Raw genomic sequence first — 22,455 nt, 5'->3', positions numbered from 1 at the left:
GGCAAGGCAACATCATTTGGACTCCTTGCATGCAATGTCATAGCCTAAATATCTTTTCCTCTAAACACAAACTCAGAGCAGAGATTCAATTCCTATCGATGCTACCAGCACCAGAACACAAGGCACCACCACTAAGCGTCGTCAATGTTATCTACTCAGCTACAGCTCTCCTTCACCATCTTTCTATTCCTTGACAGGCTTCATGAAATTCCAAATATCACCTAACATTTACTTTCCAGCATCAGCAAATCATCCTTAGGGAGAGTACCTTCTTCCTCTGCAAGCTTTTTCCCCCATTTTTTATTTCCACTTTTATACATACCTCCTTTTCTACATATTTTCTTGCCGGGTTTTCTGGCACATTCCTTGGATATTCTTTTTACTGAAAAATGAATAGAAGACTAGAAAATAACATGGCGCTCCATCACAGACCGCCGGAACATGCAACACCACTATCTAACTTAATATGCTCCTGCATTTACTGAGTGCGAAAGATCCCCAGTTCGTTGAGCCTGCACATGCAATGGAGACATGTTGATGCATCTTCTCAGAAGTCATTCGGTAGGAAATGGAAAATAGGAGCCCATTTCTACCTAAATACACGTGCTGCAGAGGAAAAAAATGAGTAGGCACAGGAAAAAAATAAGAACAGATACACCAACACACATAAACAAAAAGAGCAGCATGCAAGCATGTAAAGTATGTCTACATGCCAACAGGAAAAGCCATGCATGCTACCAGTACACGTGAATTAATATTGTTAGAACTTAGAATAGAAAAGAAAATATAAATTTATCTCCCTGCTTTTCCTGTAGTAAACTCACCATCCTCAGTGGGAACATATATGTTTAAATACAGGCAATCTTCACTCTGGTCTTGCACGTATGATGAAACCACATCCAAGTTATTAGTAAACCACACAGGAAGCATGACTTCCGGCAATCTGCCATCGATGATATTCTGGGGGCAAACGGGAGCAAACTGAGTCGCATTCCTGATATCTGACCAGGGGGATGGTGGCTCTGGAGGCTGAAAACGATGTTCCCCTGTGGGTGGGGCAGCATACGGAACCCCAAGAAATTGAATAACAGGCCCCAAAATTTCGTTATTGAGTTCTTTCTTAATCCCCCTTATCTTGCCGAAGTTGGTAGTCACCAGTGGGTCTGCATCATCCAATTTTTGGGAAAGCACATGGGCAGTGTGAAGTAAACATCCCAACACGCAGAGAGTCAATGAGGTACCCAATCCCCTGTGTACCAAGCATGCCATTACTGCTCTCCAAACATAATTTGGCCACATGCATCTGGGCAGTGCCATGGTCCCACATTAGCTGTGTAGTTGTCTGGTTACAGGGAGGCAAAGGTATTTATATCCACTTGAGAAAGACGGTATAATGGTAGAATACGCCTCCGACTTCTTCAAGGCGAGTCTGTCAAGAAAAGCTCAGGAAGCTCTTTATACAGCCACTACCTCCCATCGATTTCACATGGACTGAAGTAGCATCTTCAATCATCACTAGTTATCAGACCATATCCTATTGACCATTCTGTTTTCCATAGTAGCAACGTGACAAGAGTGGCCATTGACTATAGATTTCCCTCTTATAAATCAAATCCAGTTAGCGGCAGGTCTGTATCCTAAAGAAAATGAAAATAAATCATTAGAACGAACGAGCTAAAATAGACAGAGCAATTACTAGACATTTTACAAGCTACAGAAATACATAAGCAGTGGCTAGAGTCAGGTAAGTTGAATGCTACCATAGGAAAATTATGGCTTGATGTGAGAAGACAAGTGAAATAACTGATTATTAGATTATTGAGAAACTTGCCTGCTGACTTTATACATATTTAAGTGGAAGCAGGCCTTGTCAAAATACATGGTTTCAAAAACATTTCGTAGTATACCATTTTTTTAAAATACTGAAGGTTATATGTGAAATTGCCCCTTTATTGATGGTCTTCAATCATGTCAAGGAACCACAGAATTAATCAGCACACATACTAAATATTAGAATGACATAGCAGAAAATATTTTGAAAATCATTGGTAGGGAATTAGTGGAATGTAAACAAACTATAAGAGTGGATATATACATATACATATTTAAAAACAAACCAACAAGGAGGTAGTCCCCAATCCTATGCTATCCAGAGGAAAACAAAGCTAATGCTAGAACAAGAAAACGAATCCTAGTTCAACGGTGATCATTTAAGTACAACTACCTTCTAAGTTCAACCTCCTTGCTGTTTCTCAAAAGTCTGCATCAAGTCATTGGATATAGGTCCCTCACCTTAAATTAAGATTCAAAACTTTAAAAGATAAAATGGCTGTAGACAACATTCGAAAAAGAAACAAAGAGTCATCATTTTTTTTTGCAGACTAAAGGTTTCTTTTTCCACCCTCCAGCTATAACGTTTTAGAAATCAGTATATTTGCAACATGAAAATTAATTTCTGCATCAAAGACAACATATTTTAAGTTACAAATTTCGTTTTCACTACCTGCTAGAGATCAAAGGAGCAATAAAAAATAGACTGCAGTAGTTTTACAAAATAATCATACCTAATCACAGCATCCTGCAATATTAACACTAATAGAACATCTAACACTGTTTACCCAGTTCAACCTAAAACACATCAGGATAAAATGTAACACTCAGGGCAATGCAATTCATGCTGTACTCTTACTTCAACTCCAAGTTAGCACACAACTCGGCAAATTCATGTTTTCTTGTTCAAGCAATCTCTTAAAGTGCTTACTTTGAAAATACCAGTGTTGATTTGTATTACAGATGGTTCTATCCTGTCATATTATGAGAAGATTCCTGAAGAAGTGCTGGTCTGGCAGTGGGGCTGCCCTGGCTCTGTGTTATTGGAAAGGAGATTGTACAAACTATATAGGGCAGCGGGAGATTTGGTTCAGGCCTGGTGTTCCCTTAGCTCTGAACAATCCATCACAGGAAGCAATAAGGAGATAAATGTCTTTCTTCAAGAATACTTCCATCTGTGTTAATTCATAAACCTTTGCTGTGAAAGCTCATTAACATACAAAAGACAGGCTTAGACCCATCCCATTCCTGTGCCAGAACTCCAGCAAGCATTGAAGATTTAGCTACACAAACCCATCTCTGTTAAGAGTAGACTACGCTTACTCTTGTACAGAATCGTAGTGGGCCACAACATGATGGAGTCTTTCCCAGTCGCATTTAAGATTTAAAAAACACCATGTCAAATGGATAAAGAAGATATGGTACATATACCCCATGGAACATTATTCATCCATCAGCAAGGATGAATACCCACCATTTGCATCAACATGGATGGGACTGGAAGGGATTATGCTAAGTGAAGTAAGTCAAACAGAGAAAGACAATTATCATACGGTTTCGCTTGTATGTGGAACATAATCAATAGCACAGAGGACCACAAGGGAAATCCAAAGGGGGAGAAATCAGAGAGGGAGATAACCACAAAAGACTATGGACACTGAGAAAGAATCTGGGGGTTTCAGAGGGGAGGAGAATGGGGGGAGGGGGTAACAGGGTGATGGGTATTGAGGAGGGCACTTGCTTTGATGAGCACTGGGTGTTACACTTAACTAATGAATCACTGAACACTGCATCAAGGACGAATTATGTACTATATAGTGACTAACTGAACATAATAAAAAAATAAATTAAAAAAAAAACAAAGAACAACAACAAAAAAGCACCACGTTGACACCCAAAATAGAGTACCTGTGGTGGCACTGTAAAAGTCTTCATCACCATTTTTCATTCAGCCCAATCTCCATGCACAGTGATTTCCAAAAGTTCCCTTTTTATACATTTGGTATCTTATTAATAATAAAAAGTACTTGTTTCAAACTGAGGGTGACCCGGGGGAGGCGGGTAGGGAGAGGGTGGTGGGGTTATGGACACTGGGGAGGGTATGTGATATGGTGAATACCCTGAGGTGTGTAAACCTGGCGATTCACAGACCTGTACACCTGCGGCTAATAATACATTATATGTTTATAAAAAAATTTTTTTTTTAAAAGTACTTGTTTCGGGGCGCCTGGGTGGCTCAGTGGGTTAAGCCGCTGCCTTCGGCTCAGGTCATGATCCCAGGTCCTGGGTTCGAGCCCCACGTCGGGCTTTCTGCTCAGCAGGGAGCCTGCTTCCTCCTCTCTCTCTGCCTGCCTCTCTGCCTACTTGTGATTTCTCTCTGTCAAATAAATAAATAAAATCTTTAAAAAAAAAAAAAGTACTTGTTTCATTATTAATGAAATAATGCTCCTTTTGTACTCACAAATCCCTAACCATGTTAAAAAGAAAGCAGCTCCTGTTTCCCACTGATGTGATACTTTTATACAAGTTGTGAAAGATTAGAATTCTGCATGCCATGGTGAATTTTCAAATTCCAATAATGTTTCACTTCTGGGCTTCACAAAAACATCCCATTTTACATGGGCTTACCTGTATGGAGAATTACAGTCCTGCCCTAAAGATTTATCAGAATTTTTTTTTTTATAATAATAACAGTTGTCCAAGTCTAATGTAAAAATATGGGTTGCTTAAATTAATGAAATTTTAAACATATATGTAAATAAGTCTATTATAAGTCTTCATACATATATGTGTGTGTATCTAAATATAAACTCTTTCAAATTTGTTGGCAGGCTTATTTCCTATTTATTGGTGCTTTCTTACTCTATGCCAAACCCTTTGCTTTTATTCATTTACATCTCATTTACAATAACCCTATAACATGGGTTCAATAGTTATCCCCTTTTTACTCAGAGGAACTGAGACTTAAAGAGGTTAAACACCCGGCGCAAGGTCTCTCAGCGAATCAATAACAGATCCAGGAGCCCACTGGCATCTGATTTAAAAGCTGTCCTCTTGATCACTGCACCTGATAACAGTCTCTCACTTCACAATTAACACTTTTAAAAAAATTGATCCTAGTGCACTTAAAATTGAATTGTAAAAGTGTTTCATGTTCCTTTGAAAGGACAGAGTCTAGGTAAATACTCTGACAATTTCACAGAAACAGAAATTTAAACGGATTACCCTGTTCTTATTGGAAGTTTAGATTTAATTTTGTTACTTTTTTTACTTGACATTTTGAAATTTTTATTTTACATCAAATGCAGTGACTGGTTGTCCATCTGTGTTTACACAGGATTATGCTAAAATAATAATGGGTGACAAAAAATTCCAACTTCATGATAGCCTAAATGTCCACTAACTGATACTGATAAATGAAATATGATGTATACACAAATCAGAACTCTATACATCAGTGGAAATAAAGGACCTAGACCCAAATATGTCAATTTAGATAAATCTCAAAAGTTTTAAAGAAAGCATGTTGCAGATCAAAGACAGTAAGATGTTATTTAAATAAAGCATAAAATATGCAAAGCAAAGCTGTATATTATCACAGATCTCATAAATATGTAGTAACAGAATATTTGTCATCCCTGGGTAAGGGGGAAAGTGTATGAAATACTCCAGCAGTTAATTAAATAATGGCATTAATTAATTAATTGGTAATTAATTGGCACTAAGATTGATAACCTGTGGTGAGGCCTTAAAAGAACACAATTAATTAACTACAGCAAGTTTTATAAATCTAAGATTTGACAGTGTTAGATGACACATACACACCCCTACACCTTTGTCATGCAATTCTCTGTTTTTCCATGTGTTTGAAATATTTTATAATAAATACATGAAAATAACACAATCAGAAAGCCTAATTCAGCAGGCCAGACAAGTAGATGAGTCTAAGAAATCATACAAGACTAGCTCCATCAAACACTGCAGTTAGTACAGATGCTACTTCAAAAAATTTCTCCCTTTGGGTTGAAGCATATGTGGTACCACTGAGAAAAATAAAATACAAAATAAATAATATTTTTAAAGGCATAGAGATGGTAGTATTTCACTTGCATTAATTCATCATAATAGCTGGAACTAGTTTTGTTCCTGAGTAACCCAGATCAAAGAGATGATGCTAAGAGAGTAGAGAGAACTTTCTGGAACATTAGATAATCACAGTGGGTGACACAGTCATCCAGTTTTCTATTCACTCAACAAACATTTAATAGCTATCTACAACATATAAGCTATTGTGCTAAATATTATGAGAGTACAATTGAGTTTTTGCTCCTAAGTAGTTACAATATTTTAAAGGAATAAGCCACATTAAAAAAAAAAAAAAAGTCTCTAATGCAAGCTGGAAAGTGACATGTGTTCAACAAATGGTTGCTGAATGGGGAGGTGGGAACCAACAGGAAAGTTCCGACTTACAACTTTACATAGTCTATTACATGTCTTTTTATAAAATTATTACTATTTATTTTCTACCTTGCTTATTTTAGTTTCTTTTTATTTGTTTTATTGTTGAACCCAGCAACCCCAACCCCCACTACTGAATTTCTTATTCAAGGGCAAGGATTTCGTGTTTGTTGTTTTTAAATAATGCTTCACAGCCATCATAAAATCTATTTGACAATCCTTATATAATGCAGGCAAACCGCAGCTGACACTGACGTACCACCAGCATAAGGTGGAGCTTGCCCAGGGCTATACAGCTGATTGTTGTTATTTACCATAGCTATGTTCTATAAGTCATTGCAAACACCAAATTAGGGAACATGGATACATTGCTCCTAGGGAAATAGCTATAAATTATTCACATGGTTATAAATTATAATCTGTTACAAATTAAATAGTTATAAATTATTCACATAGTTGTAAATTATAATCTCAAACCCTAAAAACAATTCATTGTAGTAGACTCGATTCTCTTTACTTTACGAAAGAGAAAACAAGGTTCAAAAGTGTTGAGTGACTTGTCTGAGGCCACCCCACTAACTGATGAGAGATTTGGGATTCAGAGCCCCTCCAACTGGCCCCCAAGCTGGACCTTCTTGCACTACACAGCATTCCCCGTACCATTTCTATTTTCTGTTCATGTCTATATGAGAGCTGAAACAAGGAGGCAGAATATCTCCCTGGATAGCCTCAGCTGGAAACGTGCTCGTAAGGCAACCCAGAGTTTTTGCTGCTCTGCTCATATCTGTGAATGCAAAAGTAGTATGAGTACTAACTTTGGGGTTACAAATAAATTTTAGTGAATAAATGAATTTGAAAATACAGACCTAGGAATAATGAAGATGGTCTGTATTAGATAAAAGTAAATAATATTCTATACCTATGGATCTAAGAGTCATTTTGAGGTCAGAATATATCATCAGCCTGCCACCAGCACTCAGTAATAATCACTGGTTTTAGGAATTGATTTTCTAATAATAATTTAATAATTATTGCATTTAATAATAACTGGTTTCAGTGCAGTCTTCTCAATGGCCAAGGCCACCCATGTAGCTGTAATATGCTTATGTGACTAGTTCACTATGAGAGAATCTGACCACCAGCAGATTTGGGATTCCTTTACCAAGATGTTTCACATAAACAGTGGAGATGTTTAGACCTTGGAGACAAGGAGTATCCTGTGTGAACTAGCAGTCGGCAAACAAAGAAGCCTGAGTCTGAGACGTCCAAACCCCACTGGATGCATATCCTTCTCCTGTTGTTGTTCTCTTGTACTATTTGCCTGTAACAAAGCTATCCAAGGAGTATAAATTATTTGAGTCCCATGAGTCCTTTCAGTAACTGAACACTTAAAGTAACTAATGTGTAATTAATTCACATAGTAAGTACTTAAAAATAGAACAGATAAACAAATGAGTGCAATCACACACAATATGATGAGACATTAAACAGGCCTACCTCTAGTTAGTAGATTAGGAAACAGATTTGAACAAACATCAGTAGTCATGGAAGAGATCCCAGGCAGAGGGCACATTCTAGAAACATTTTTAGAAACATAGAAAGTATATGTAGTGGCTATTGTAGTGCTCAATTTCCATGAGAATGGCTCACATTCCCATGACTGGTCCACACCAGTGGAAGGCTGGCCTTATTGCCTAATGCAGACCAGGGACCACTCTGCCCCTGAAGCTCCTTAGGGAAAGGGACAGAGGGAGGAGCTGACTGTGATTCCCTCACTCCCTCCCAGATGTTTTTCCCAGTGACATGCTCCAATAAATTTCCCACAGGTAAACCTCCATCTCAGAGTCTTTATGTTTTATTTTGTTTTGTTTTGTTTTATGTTTCCCCTGGAAAACCTGGCCTACCACAGCAAGAAAAGAAGTAGTAATGCTTGAGGAGGGCATGGTTTAGTTTGGCCAGCACACAGAGTAAATGAGGTTCAGCCTTGAATGAGACGAGAAAGGCAGGTTACGGCCAAATCAAGCAAGCCCTTTATTAAAAGGCTAAAGAGTTTGGATTTTATTCACAGGATGATAAAAAGCCATTAAATATTTCTAGCAGGGGAAGAATATTATCAAATTTATTCACAAGAAAATTAATCTGGCAGGGTTGTGGATCAGGGATCTCCAAAGCCCTGTGCTCATACCCTACCACAAGATGACCAGATGAGAGAAGGAAAGTAAACCACTGATCTATGTATCATAATTTTTTTACGTAAAGCTAAAGAGAAAGAAATGAAGCTGTGTTAATATGAATATATGGTTTAAATACCAATGTCTCCACATGATGGTGTGATATGTACAGCCCTTGAGATATTCTTGGGAAGTCCTACAGCCCTTTAACATGGTGGGTTTGCCAGCAGAGATGATTTTGTTGTTATTGTTTCTTTCCAACATACAGTGATATATTAGAGTTAACTTGACTGGTAGCATCACTGGATAAGTAGACTCACACGTTTTTCGTCATCCTGTAATTAAAGTAACCCTCACAAAAAGGAGTACTGAATTAAATTTTTCTCACAAGATAAATATATGTAAAAGTAAATACTAGTAATACAATCATAAGAACAAGAAACAAGCAGATACAAAACTTCTAATACAAGCTCTTCAGCTACTCGGCAAGACTCAAAACTATGGCTATCTAATCATATACAATAACAACAAAAATTTTCGAAACATCAAGAAACTAACTTGAAATACGGAGTTATATCCAATTCATTAGCTGTGAACTGTGTTCTTGGAATCTCTACGTCTTAAAATATTAATGAATGATGGAATGAAGGCATCAAGATTTAAAAGATACTAAAAATACTGATTTTATCTTTTTCATCTTTTAATGTCTATTTTTGTGTGTGATTTTCAATCTGATGATAGAGATATTTATGTAGGAGTTGCATGTACATATTTTATACTTTTTTGATTTGGTTATCATAAACATGGGATGGTATAATCACAAAAATGTGGGGACTGCTACCTCACTTTAATTAGTGAATTAAATGGTGAGAAAGAAACCACAAACAATTTTGTTGTCATGTTTGGTTTAAAATATAGGTGAATACACCAAACTGATTAACATTATAATCAACTATTCACTCAGCCCTGTCCAAACTACATTACATGTCTCACGTCATTTAGTCCCCACCACCAATTTATAAGCCATGTCCTGTTATTTGAGAAGAGGAAAATGAGGACTCAGGTGTTTAGATAACTTTCTAAAGCCCACAAAGATAGGAAAAGGGAGACCCTAGAAACAAGCTTAGTCCTGCCTAACTCCAAAGAACATGCCTGAACTTTTATGATACATGACATTTTGCTTCGCTCCCCAATGAAACCAACTCAAGCCATATGCTCATTTTGAACATTTGAGGACAGTGAAACACACAGGACACTAACAGGAAGAAAATAAAAAGGTTGTTGATCATCTTGCTGGGGTTAATTAATAAGCACAATTCAGAGCATCTCCAAGCACTGTGGTATTGAGACTTCCTCTAGCAACATTCCATAATATAGGCCAAAGAGTAGATGAAATAAGTTAGGACTGGGGATAAGCAAGTCAAGAATGTTAGAATTTCAAGGAGCAAAGGTTATGAGAAATGGTAATTCTAGTGTTGAATAGATAAATTGTATTGAGGTAGAAAGGTAAGCAGTACCAGAAGGGTACAAGGAGAAAAAGTAAGAAATAGAACCAAGGGTTATGAAAGGTCTACTCTGAGATAAGAATATCAAAGTTCAAGACTTTGATCATGTAGAGAGGTTCAAGAGATTCCATGGCCCATGCTATACCCATACCACCAAGTAGCTACTGAGAATGAATGTGGTGACAAGTATATTCTGCCAAGACCACCATTAATTAATAACTTGATTAATGGCTAACTCCAGTTGAGCATAGATTGAGGCCAGTGAGCTAAATGCATCATCTCATTTAAGTGTCTCTAAACACCACAAAGTAGAGATCATTACCATCTCCTTGTAACAGATAATTAAATGGAAGATCAGAAACACAAAGCCACTGAAACATTTTTCAATAAAACAAGATCACAGTTTTATGAATGCAGTGAGTTCTCATAGATTGAAGGAGATAGGGCTGAAGAATTAATAGACTAAAGATAAACCCTTCCCTCTTCTCAGTTTTTTCTCCAGAGCCTCCTTTTAAGAGAAAGGGTAGGTAAGCTTCAAGAGTTTCTCAGAGTCACATCCCAATCTCCCCACCATGTGAAGAAAACGTAAGCAGTTGTATTTGTTTTCTTTCTCCTTAAGCTACTTCCACTCTAAATGGACCTCTACAATGATGTAAGAAAATAAGAGAGAATAGATTGTTAAGGAGAAAAGGCAAACTAAAATTTGACAGTAATAAAAGAAAAAAATTTTACCAACAAAATATTTCAAAGATCAGCAGGAAAAAAATCATGAGTTTGTTGCCAAGGTTACACCCAGTAGCAGACTATCTTGGTGAAAAAACAAGACTAATGGAAGACAGCACATAGCACTGGGAGCAGTAGCCAGTGAACTGAGCCCAACTTGTTCACCAAGACCTTCCTTCCTAGGAAGTGCTCACTTGGGCAGCGTTTGCCTAGAGGAACCCTCACTAGCACCCCCAAAGTCTGGCTCAACTATCAGTACTTCCTTCTCAGATCCTTCCAGCCACAAAAATAATTCCTTTCCCTCAACTGTCAAAGCCCCTATTACCTTTCTTGCAACTGAATCTGCAGTAGTTTCTATCACAGTAATTTATAAGCATAGCTTCCTTCATTCTCTTACATTGTTTAGTGGCAGCCATTGGCAAGGCCCACATAAACAAAATAGGCATAGCGCTGACTCTCACGGAGACTAAATTTCAATGGGGAAGACCCACTTGATGTAAATCAGTCATACAGATAACTATTTAGTCATAAATGCTTTGCCAAAAAGGATAATGCACAGTGCTCTGAGGTAAGATTTTTTTTTTAAAGATTTATTCATTTATTTGAGAGGAAGAGTGTAGAAGTGCAGCAGAGGGAGAGGGAAGGAAAAGAATTGAGAGCATAGACACAAAGCATAGAGCTCTGAGCACAGAGCCAGACACAGGGCTGGATCCCATGACCCTGAGATCATGACCCAAGCCAAAACTAAAAGTCAGATGCTTAACTGACTGAACCACACAGGTACTCCTCTGGGGGAGATTTAATGGGTCTGGACTAAAGTGGGTATCTTCCTGAAAAAGAGATGGGTAAACTGGGTTCTGAAGGATGAGTAGGAGATAGCAGGGAAGACCAGGGCACAGACAGAGGCAAGATAAAGCCCAAATGCTGTGAAGCCTGGGGCTTTTCAAGACAAAGAGATAAAAGTAGCTCGAGGGCAAGGTAGAGCATCAGGCTGGATAAGGGCTGAAAATTCAAGAATTTGTAGGCTATTTTAAGAATGTAAGATCTAATCCCAGAAGAATTATAATCATATAATTAGGTTGGCCTTAGTCTTTGAGAATAACCCATTCATTTATTATATTATTTTTCATTAATTAACCCTACCCTCAGATTTTATCCATCTGTGATGTCTGACCCTGTGAAGGCTTTACTTTAATTGGAGTTACAGCAAGAGAGGGTAAAACAGAAGAGAAAGAAACAAATTAGAATACAATAAAAATTCCTTATTATGCAGGGGTGTACATGGATGGCCATATAGACAGTTACTAATTCCATCACTGTTTGGCAAAAAAAAGGGGGATTCTGAGATGTCATAGCTCTTCTGACAAGACAAAGAAAAAGAGATCAGGGGCTCCTGGGTGGCTCAGTGGGTTAAGCCTCTGCCTTCAGCTCAGGTCATGATCTCAGGGTTTTGGGATCAAGTTCCGTGTCTGGTTCTCTGCTCGGCAGGGACCCTGCTTCCTCCTCTCTCTCTCTCTGCTTGCCTCTCTGCCTACTTGTGATCTCTCTCTGTCAAATAAATAAAATCTTAAAAAAAAAAAAAGAAAAAGAGATCAAAGTGACAGCATTTCCTCTGCATTCACATCTGAATATTTATGCTATGGCCATCATTACAACTAACGGCTAAGTATTGGAGAGTTTCCTGTTTTGTGGGGGGGGGGGGTGGCTGAAATAAACCATCTAACATTTAACTGTATAAAATAAGTTTTACTCTGCATTTGCTCTCAGAATCTCCATATATTAATTGTTAAATCTAAAATCTAACTTCATAGTCTTGACTTTCAAATAAATAAGGTGAAGGGGATGAGAGGGACAGAAATTCATAAGTTCATAAGACAGGATATTAAAAAAAAGAGGTATGGGCAACGGTTTTAATGTATATGTAAAATACTGCAGGACACATTTTTAAAACCAATTGGAGACCCTTTGATCACCCAGAAGAAAATGAATAATCACTCAAGAACTCAGGAGAGACAGCAAGGTAGGGCTGATTATTTCCCTTGATATTAAATTGATGCTTTTGTCTAAAAGGGGCCACTCTTGAGTCACAAGTCATTGCTTCTAGAAGCAACTTAATTATGGCTGCCACTATCTTTACAGAGAAGACGGAACAACCTAAGAGCAGCACTACATTCTCAATTCACTATTTAAGCTTATTTTCGTTTCTAGTGAGTTGCTATGCCTGGGAAGAGTGGAGAATTGCCATTCCTGGTGTCCTGCTTAATTAAAGTCCTCTTTTAAAAATCCCTTGTTGCCAGAGAATAGCTACAACCTTGGCAGAGGCAGCACTAAGTTTCTCAGTATGGCCTTGTGCCAGGGTGTGTCAATCTTGACCCCTTGGAGGATGATTAGCAGAGAGAGGGTAGTTAAACCTTTGTGCCCATTCAGCCCCAGGCTTCTGCTGGAATTGGCAAACACTATAGTGACTATTGTTTAAGGAGTAACTGTCTACTAGGAACTGGACTAAGACCACCAACTCCTTTCACATAAAGCCCCAAACAATGATAATGGCTTCCTGTCACTCCTGACCTGGCTTAGAGCTCAACCAGTACCCCAAAGGGGAAAGAATATTACACTTGCAATATTCTTCAGACATCCACATCTTTTATTTTCCCTTCATGTTGGGGTTAATGTAGAACATGAAATAAGCCATAATAATTGGCTTGCTAAAACGTTAACACAGAGGCCTCTGGGGGTGAAGGAAGGAAGGTTTCAGAAGGGTGTGGGCCTTTGGAATGCCCAGGTCTGGTAATCCCTCTGCCATTGGAATGCCCTGGGGAGTTGACTTCACAGCAGAGCTTTCTCAGCTAAACAGCCACCCTGTGACCTAAGAGATGTATGCCTTGTCCCTTAGACTATATTTAGTAGAACATGCAGATTAGCATATTTTATCTTTCCCCTAAACAGACCCTCCCAGTTTCAGTAAGACTCCTTATCACACATCATGTGCTTGAGAAACAGTGATAAGAATATGTGATTATCCTCAAGGTAAAAGTGGGAGCAAAGAGCAAAGGGTCTTCGGCTCTAAGCGTTGACCCCCTTCCTTCTCCTCTCTTCCACAGCAAAGTTTGGAGTGATCTTTCATCCGTCCGTACAGGGATTGCTGGCCATTCCCAGCACCCTCATATTACACTTCTATTACTACTAATAATAACAAAATTCAAAACAATGCTCTAATTACAGGGCATTAGTGTAACAGAACATCAATGAATAAATATTCACAAGAATTTAACATATACATGGAATATAAGTTGCTAACTGAGTTTATCATTTAAATAAAATTGAATAGGGAGTATGGGATTATAAAATGTTACAAAAATTAAAAAAGTGTTCGAATAATGACCAAAACAGCAAACTTATTGTAGTTTAGATCATACTATGTTCTAAGTGTTTGTAAATGTTTGACTAATTTTTACTTTTACTCCCTCCAAAGTTCCTTGGCAATCATATTTTCTTCACGGCAGAAAATAACTCTACTGCACGTTTTAGTAAATTATAACCAGAAATAATCATATCGCACTTGTAAGTCTTAATAAAATAATTTATCAAAATTTAAAAAAAGTATGAAAATCACTACAAAGTTTCAATTATTATTAGTCTTTGATTAAAATTCAATATTTTAAATAAATTCCTTTCTACCTTTGGAATTTTGCATATAACTCGAAAATACCTGTCAATTCAAATAATAACTGATTGATGTTAAGAAAAAAAAGGCAAAAATGAGGGGACCGCATATTAAGCAGGAGGTCACATAGTTGTTAATGTCCAAGGCTAGAACCTGTCTCTTTACTCACTTGGTAAATATTTATTGGTTACCAGTAATGTGCCAGGTACAGCTTTGACAGAGAGAGAGAGAGAGAGAGAGAGCACAAGCAGCCAGAGTGGCAGGCAGAGAGAGAGACAGAAGCAGGCTCCCCACTGAGCAAGGAGCCCGATGCCGATGAATGCTGGGCTCTGTCCAAGGACTCTGAGATCATGAGCCGAGCTGAAGGCAGCCGCTTAACCAACTGAGCCATCCAGGCATCCAGCCAGGTACAGTTTGGAAACACAAGATAAAAACGCTTGCCATATAGACTACTACTACTGTGTTATTTCACTGGGCAATATATTTTACCTTTATATATTCAACAACTCCTCAGAAGTTATTACTGAAGACCATGGGTCTGAATAATGGGAAATATTGGTATCAATACTCATAGTAATACATGCATTAGAATACTTGGCATAGCTAAAGAGGTAAATGTAACTTGTGGCTGTTTTTTACCCATAAGCAAAAGGATAGATAACACCTGTCACTTGTGTGTAAAGTTTTGGACAGCTAAGTAATATAGATTCAAATTAAAAATGACAGATGCACTGACTTGAAACATAATGGTTACTGAAGTGAACCTTTATACCTTGTAGTGCTATGGTTAACTATTAAATGGCTCAAGTACTATTTTTAGGTGTGAATATTGTGACAACTGTTGGTCAATGTCATATGCCATAATCACGATTTTCTGGGTAAATTCTATTACAAGTGGAGTGGTTATCTTATGGAAAAAACTCATACTAGTGACAATCCCAAGTTAGTTTTTATCGAATCAATATTAATTGATTTCCTGGGTGGGATCTTCCTGATTTTCCAAGCATGGTGAGTATTCCATATGACAGTAGGAAAGTATCCACCATAACTGTTTTTTTAAAAGGCAACGAGAATTCTCAATTTACTGTTAAATGTTATGATTAATCTCTTTTTTTTCTAAGACTCAATATTCACCATGTGTGTCAAGGAAGAAAAAAAGTACCATTATGTTTAAGTGATCCCAAACATCTGTATAAAACAATAAGTATATCAATTAGATGCTTGTTTCAAAAAAGGAAGTTGTTGAGGAACATATATAAAACCTTCATGTAATTGTCTGACATCTTTGCTCTCTTCAGAATATAACTATGTTATTTAGATATAGACAAAATGTAAGAAAACCACACTCTAAGAAGAGAGTTGCCCAATATTCTACCTGCTTCCCAACCTCTGCCCTTTCTCTCCCCACTGGCACTACCAAATAAACAAATAACCAAAAAAATAAATATGTCTACTAATTTTCTAAATTATGTCAAAAATTAAACAATTACAAGTGCAGTTAAGTTGATAGGGAAGCAGATTTCTTACTGAAGCACCACTTACAGCACCCGCCACGAGGATGGCCTGGGCTTGGTCAGGTAGATCTAACCGCCTGCAGATGTGCTGTTAGAGAAGACTACAGAAAAAGAAAAGGTTACTGTGTGGCCTCCCCCAAGGGTACTAGCATTGTGTAAGAAAAGTGTGATTGGATACATAGTTAAAACACTAAACTAAAATGCTATGGAAACCAGAGAAAAGTGAAAAAGTACATATCCTTCAATTTCATGAGTCAAACCCAAGCTCATCAACTTCAAGGCAAGTCTTAAGATGTCAACTGCATTAAGTAGGTCTAGTCTCGGGCTGGAACATCATTTCCTGTGATGCACCACTGTGGTTTTTGATTTTACATCTGTAGCAGTAACTTAACTTGCTTTTGTTCCAAAATGAATTTCATGCTCAACTTGTTTTTCTTAATTAAACTTCCTTTAGCAGTCCCTAATATGTGTATTATTAAAACTCATTAGTCCTATTCATGCTTGCCTGTCATTTTTTGGCTACACATTCATATATTGAAGTGTTCTGTCGCTATATATAGGAAGAAAATTAAATAATAAATATGGGGACTTGAACGTTTTATGAGTGTCAGGATGAGAGACTGCCTGCAAGGCCCATAAGGTTTCACACAAAAGAGGCATTACTGCTAAAGCTAACATGCTGACACATCTCTGATCTATAAAGTCTGCAGTAATGGCAGCAGTAAAGCGTTGTGCCATTGACTGGAATTTCTCTTACATGCAATGGAAATAGGCACAGAAAAGATTATATTGACTGTTATAAAATGAATTCATAAAAAATCCCCCCAAAGTTTAATGTCAAATAATTTCAAATGCCTGAAGTGATTTACTAGTTTTCTCTGACTTCAGTTATGCTTAGAGTTGGTAACCTTTCTCTCTCACACAGGTTTACTACCAGATAGGTGGGTTTATCCACTTGGGTGGGGGGGGCAGAATTTTAAAGGTGAAAAGGACTCATATCCTTTTATAGCAACATAGTAATACTCAACATCATTAATGTGATTCCATTAATAACAAAGTCAAAATAATCAAATATGTAACTGTTAAGGAATCTCTCTTCTTAGAAACAGTTGAGAATGTTGCTATCCCACAAGATTAACAGATTAGCTACCTCAAAATATTTTAAATTATCTTTAAAAGGTATTAAAAAGGAAAAGGACATTCTAGTTTCAACATGAATGTTCACTATTTTATTTTTTTTTTAATTTTCTGGGCTTTGCAAATTTGAAATATTAAAAAATTAAAATTTTAAATTAACTGAAACTTCTGCTTTGTTTTTATATATCTCAAGAGAGCAAAAGAGATGGAAAATTTGCATTTTTGGATGCCATGTGTTAAATTTCAGCAAATCATTAAAAACTATTGTCCTTTTCATTTTACTTTCAATTAACAGTGTGTAGCATTTTTTTTCAAAAAAATCAATTAATGTAGAATAGCATGTAACTGTATTTAATCATTTCAAAATCATAGGAGGAAACTGTAGGAAAATCTTAACTCCTACTGTATGGTATTTCAGTTAGAACACATGGAAGGCTTTTGAGGGACAGGTGCAACTGTCAAACTCAACTCCAGTGAATGCAACATCAGTTTTTCCGTAGTCCTAAGCTTTGGGGAATCCAATGCTATTTCTTGTCACATACGTCATGAACTGTTTTTGCAATTTTCTGCAGGGGGTCATTTAGAGTTTCCATCCCTTCATCCTAAACTACCACATTTTGTGTTATTCTGAATCAAAATTGGAAGAGCTGATCAAGACCACCATGTTCTTTTAATAATCACGACCAAAAATGTGTGTTTGGATAAGGTAGAGCAAAATGTCATTGATTTTCTAAGTGAACTCTCAGGTTGTTCAGTAGTTCTTAAAGTGATCTACTCTATTAGTAGAGAGCATTTCAATTACTGGGTACCTTGCTCTCTTATTTATTGACTACAGTTTAAAAAATTTTTGTGGTATGTAATTTTACTTTCATTTCTATCATTATTGACCTTCCGAAGTGGGTCTACTACCTACAAAGTTACTAAAGTTTTGTGCAGGAACTGCTTATAGAAACCAAATAAGACAAAGCCTTCCCTTTTCTCTTCAACTGATGAAAGAGAATAAAATGGAGTAAAAAGTATTGATGATTCCTGACAGAGAAAGATACTGCTTATCCATGACAAAGGCACTTGAAGCTGTGTCTTTTGCTTTAGCACTATGGCAAATGCCATGATCACCAGTTCAATGGTTGTGAAATAAACAAAATAACTTTTAAAAGAACCATCTTTCTCTGTTTCATATCTTCCATCGAAGTATAGCAATGTTACATTCTCTACTAGCCCAGGAAAAAAAAAAAAATTTAGCTCACTTCCCATTCACCTTCATTAATTATTTACTATCATCATTTAATGGGTTATTTACTAGCTGACTCTTTTTTGCTAATTTAAACTTTGAAAAAAAGATGTTAACTATTGTTGGACTGTGCGGCCAAGATCAGTGGCTAGAATGTACCAACACACAGAACATCCATTCTTCTAGCTCACCCTGCACATGAACCACGTGACTTTGAGCTGCGTAGAAGAAAGGCAAATCTAGCCTCTCAGATATCTCCTTAAAACTAACAGTTGTGCTTACAAAAACTATTTTTTTTCTTGCTATTTTTGTGACCTCTAACAAGCTTACACAAAATCTGCAGAAATAGGAAATATTTAACTTCTCCACCACAGAATCCCTGGGAGACAAAGTTTTCTATTTTGCTATTTCATCTTAAAAAAAAAAAAAAAAAAAAGGAATGTCATTGTGCTTGTTTCAGAACTTAGATTTAAGAAACACATATACACACAAAACCAGGAAGAAAGTTTGGCAAGGCTCCCCTTTTAATACCATGATGTCAGATGAATTTGGAATTCCTGAAATAAGTACTGGGATGATGAGTGCTTCAGATGACATTGAAGAGTTGCCTTTCATGAGTTCACACATAATGGAGAGGCTTGAATGCTAAAGCCGTAAAAGTATCTACATTCATATCATAATCTGTAAACAGAAACCCCCCCAAAATATTTGAAGCTTTTCTTTAAAAGATAAAATTGTATAAAAAAATCATTATTTTATATTTTAGCAATTACCTATCTCCATCTTATCCTAATATATTTGGCTGTCTGAAGATTTAAAATTTAACGAATTGGCCTTAAATAGGAAGAGCCTGCTAAAATTATAATGCTGAGGTGTCTGAAGGTAATAGGGGTGGGGGATAGTCATTAGTCTATTTAACGTATCTATATACATATTTTAAGTGAATCAGTTTTTCATATGTTATTGCTCAGAACAACCTATGTGTGTTCCAAAACTGGTTCAGAATAATATGCTTTTCTGGATTCCAAAGCAACTTTTAGTTTTCTAAGTCAATTAATATTACAGATTTGAGTGATTAATTTTAATTATATCTGCTGAAATTGATTTTCCTTCTGCTAATAATGAAAAGCTTTTCTTGGGAGCTAAAAAATAAGATAATAAAAAGGAAAAAAAAATTCCTTGTATTCAGCTGCAAGAAAATGTCTGGGAACGCGCGCGCACCGCTCAGTTGGAAAGAAAAGCCAGAGAGTGGCAAGGCAGCCAGGGTAGGGATGCCTGGGAAATGCAGCGGCTGCCTGGCTCACTCGCCAGCCGGGGGCCCTCGGCATAAAGGCTGTAACGCCTTGCTGGACTCTTCCAACTCCAGGAAAGTTATCTCGGACTGTATTATGCAAAGTCTTGCAAGTGAATTACAAGACAACATGTGTGGCCCGTCACCCACTTCTGTGTCTATCCAATGCAGTGACCCTGTAACCCTTTACCGTTCGGCTGAGAGAAGGAGGAGGCGGGAAGGGGAAGGGGGAGGGGGAGAGAACAAGATAACACGACAACAGCCAATTCCCCCAGCAAAATTCCCATAGAAGCCAAGACAGCCGCCGAAACCGCGGTCGAGGCTGCCGCGATTGCTACTTGGGTTCTCTCCTGCACAGGAAGGTTTTCCAAGGCACCCTGCTACCTCTCTTTAAAGTATCACTAGGAGGAAAGCACTGGATCCAAGAGGGATCTCCCAGCGGAGAGGTTTTCGATGCAAAGTTGAGACCTCGGAGGGTTGCTTAGCTTCCCTGCCAACGCCACAAAAAAAAAAAAAAAGGTTTTTAAGCTCGATCTAGGTAGCTCCCCAGTGATCCACCCCGAGATGCGCGAGGTGGCTTTACATCCCCTTTCTCTCCCCATTTCACCCGCGCCGTGTCCGCAGCACCTACCGCGCAGCGGCACACAAACCCTGGCAGCCCCCTCCCAATAAAAGACCCCCAAACTTACCCTCGGTAAGATCAAGCCACAGAGGGGGCCCCCTCATCCTCCCCTAGTCCCCTTCCAATCATTCAAGGAGACAGTTCTACAACACTTCACCGTCAAATTCAAGCTGAATTGGTCAAAGTATTTATCAGCTTCTAGACGCTTTTTTCGAATCTTGAGCACTGGTAATTCTTGTTTCAGAATTCAAGATGCTTCTTTTTATTATTTATTTTTCTTCTTTAAGCAGCCGCAATCCCAGTTTTGCGCCCCCCCCCCTCTTTTTTTATTCACCCACGGACACTTCCAAAACGTGTCGATTGATCCTTTTTTCTCTCCAGATGAAACCACGATCCAGAATTCTCGGGACCCAAAGCCACCTCCATGTAAATCCGACCATCAGGCAAGAAATACAAATGATCAAACAACGTTACTTCTTTCGGCTGCAATCAGATAATCCTACTAATCCAATAGATTTATCTCGATTGGAAATTGACCTCAAAAATGAATCCCTGGCGCTGATGTCCAGTAAAGCGATTTCGTAGCCCTGTTCAGGTGATCGAAAGAACTGTGGCTTCGTTCTTTCTTCCTCTTTTTAAAAAATCTTTTTGGATTCAGGGTGCACTGCTCGCAAAAAATGCCGAGGACCCTGGTTTTCCCCTAATATAGGTTTCTACTCCAAATCGGTGCAGGATGAAAAATGGTACAAAGATACCCCTAGTGGCTTGAGGTGATACTGCAGGGAATCTCACTTTTTTTTTTTTTTTTTTTTTTTAATCCCCTCTCCTCACCTATTTTCCCCCCCTGCCCTGTAGATAACTGGCTGCTATAGTAGTTAAGAAGAAGACTGAACAGGGATTAACATGAATAGTATATGACTACTTAAGAAGATCGTCTGATCTTTCTTCTTTGTTTTAAAGACTGAATTTCCTGTGCTTCTCTCTCCCAGTATTCCATCTATTTTTCAACAGTTTTCCCCAATGGCATTTAGTAGCTAAAATGCCAGTCTGGAGCAGCTACTGATTTCAAAGCAAATATATTTGTTCCCTGAATAACTATAGATACCCAAAGAAACCCCAATCTACCTGAGACATGCTGCTTTCAGGAAAAAAAAATTAATATTTTGTTTTCTTTAAAGTTATACAATTATGAATACATATTTTTATACAATTTTTTCTCATTTTAGACTTTTGATATTCATTCGACAGAGCCAATGATGGCTGCTATGAGCCGTGGTCAAAAAGCAAGACCGAAAGGGTCATTATATAGTTCTCAATGTTGCTTATCTGAACCCTTAGCAACTCAATCATCTCAAGATTACTACTAGCATTTTTGACAGGTTTTAGAGAAAAAGCCAATGCAATAAATTTCAAGATTCCATTTTGGTAAGCAATACTTCACAAACTTTACTCTGCTTACCCAAGACCCAGGAATCTTTTTAAAAGGAGGATTCTGATTTGGTAGGACAAGAGAAGGAATGGAGATTCTGCATTTTTAACAAGCCCTCTGACCACATCCTGATTATCAAGGACTTAGTAAACTTGGGAAGTTGAATTCACTTTCCTGAGTGCATGCAATGGTTGCAAGGACTCCACTCTTAAACTAAATAATTAAGCCTTCTTAGTGTATGAGCAATTAAGGAGTCAAGAAACCTTCTTCTTCCTTCTATTACTGGTTTTGTTATTGACTGACTATGTGACTTTTTGGCCCATGGCTAATTTATCTATTAAAATTGAAGAGTAAGCCAAAATAAATGAACAAACATACCTGTTCCTAGATGGGAGACTCAATGCTATAAATTAATAATATAATTATTATTAAAAGCCCAATATAATTTTTCATGGAACTTGAAAAGTTAATCTTAAAATGTGTTTGTGGGAACAAAGGGTCAAACTTGTCAATACAATTTTACATACAATATAATTAAGAATAAGGTATGGATAAATTTCATATTAACTATTGAGACTAAATAGAAAATGACAGTAACTGAGACAATGTAGCTTTGGGTCAGGGATAAAATTAGTCCAATGGAATAGAATAGAGGGCTCAGAAATATATCTCTGAATTTATGGGAACTTGATAAATAACAGGTGGCATGAGAGAGCAGTGAGGAAAAGTGAATTATTCAGGCAATAGAATAGGCATATGAAAAAATTATAATTCATACCTAAATATGTATTTAAGGTAGGACAAAGCCTTAAAGATGCAGAACAAAACTTAAAACCTTTTAGAGAGAAATAGCTTTGTGATTTGGGGTAGATGGGAATAG

The 22,455-nt window shown here is 37.5% G+C and overlaps 1 protein-coding gene across 9 annotated transcripts in view; it reads right to left on the bottom strand.

The window, feature by feature from the left end:
- NLGN1 (neuroligin 1) overlaps positions 1 to 22,455 on the bottom strand; it is an 836,848-nt gene that overhangs the window by 655,904 nt on the left and 158,489 nt on the right. For 4 of the 9 annotated variants that reach the window (XM_047730718.1, XM_047730724.1, XM_047730731.1 and 1 more), the window contains exons 1-2: positions 20,214 to 20,839; positions 825 to 1,637 (exon numbers count right to left, since the gene is read on the bottom strand). In XM_047730718.1, the coding sequence (XP_047586674.1) occupies positions 825 to 1,317 (493 nt within the window). In that variant the 5' untranslated portion in view covers positions 1,318 to 1,637; positions 20,214 to 20,839. Of the gene's footprint in view, positions 1 to 322; positions 383 to 824; positions 1,638 to 20,213; positions 20,840 to 22,455 lie in introns of those variants that run through there. The other 5 variants (XM_047730685.1, XM_047730703.1, XM_047730693.1 and 2 more) reach the window with 2 other exon arrangements.

Source organism: Lutra lutra, chromosome 1 (genome assembly GCF_902655055.1).
Source record: "Lutra lutra chromosome 1, mLutLut1.2, whole genome shotgun sequence".
NCBI lineage: Eukaryota > Metazoa > Chordata > Mammalia > Carnivora > Mustelidae > Lutra > Lutra lutra.
This window is presented reverse-complemented; position numbering and strand designations above follow the sequence as displayed.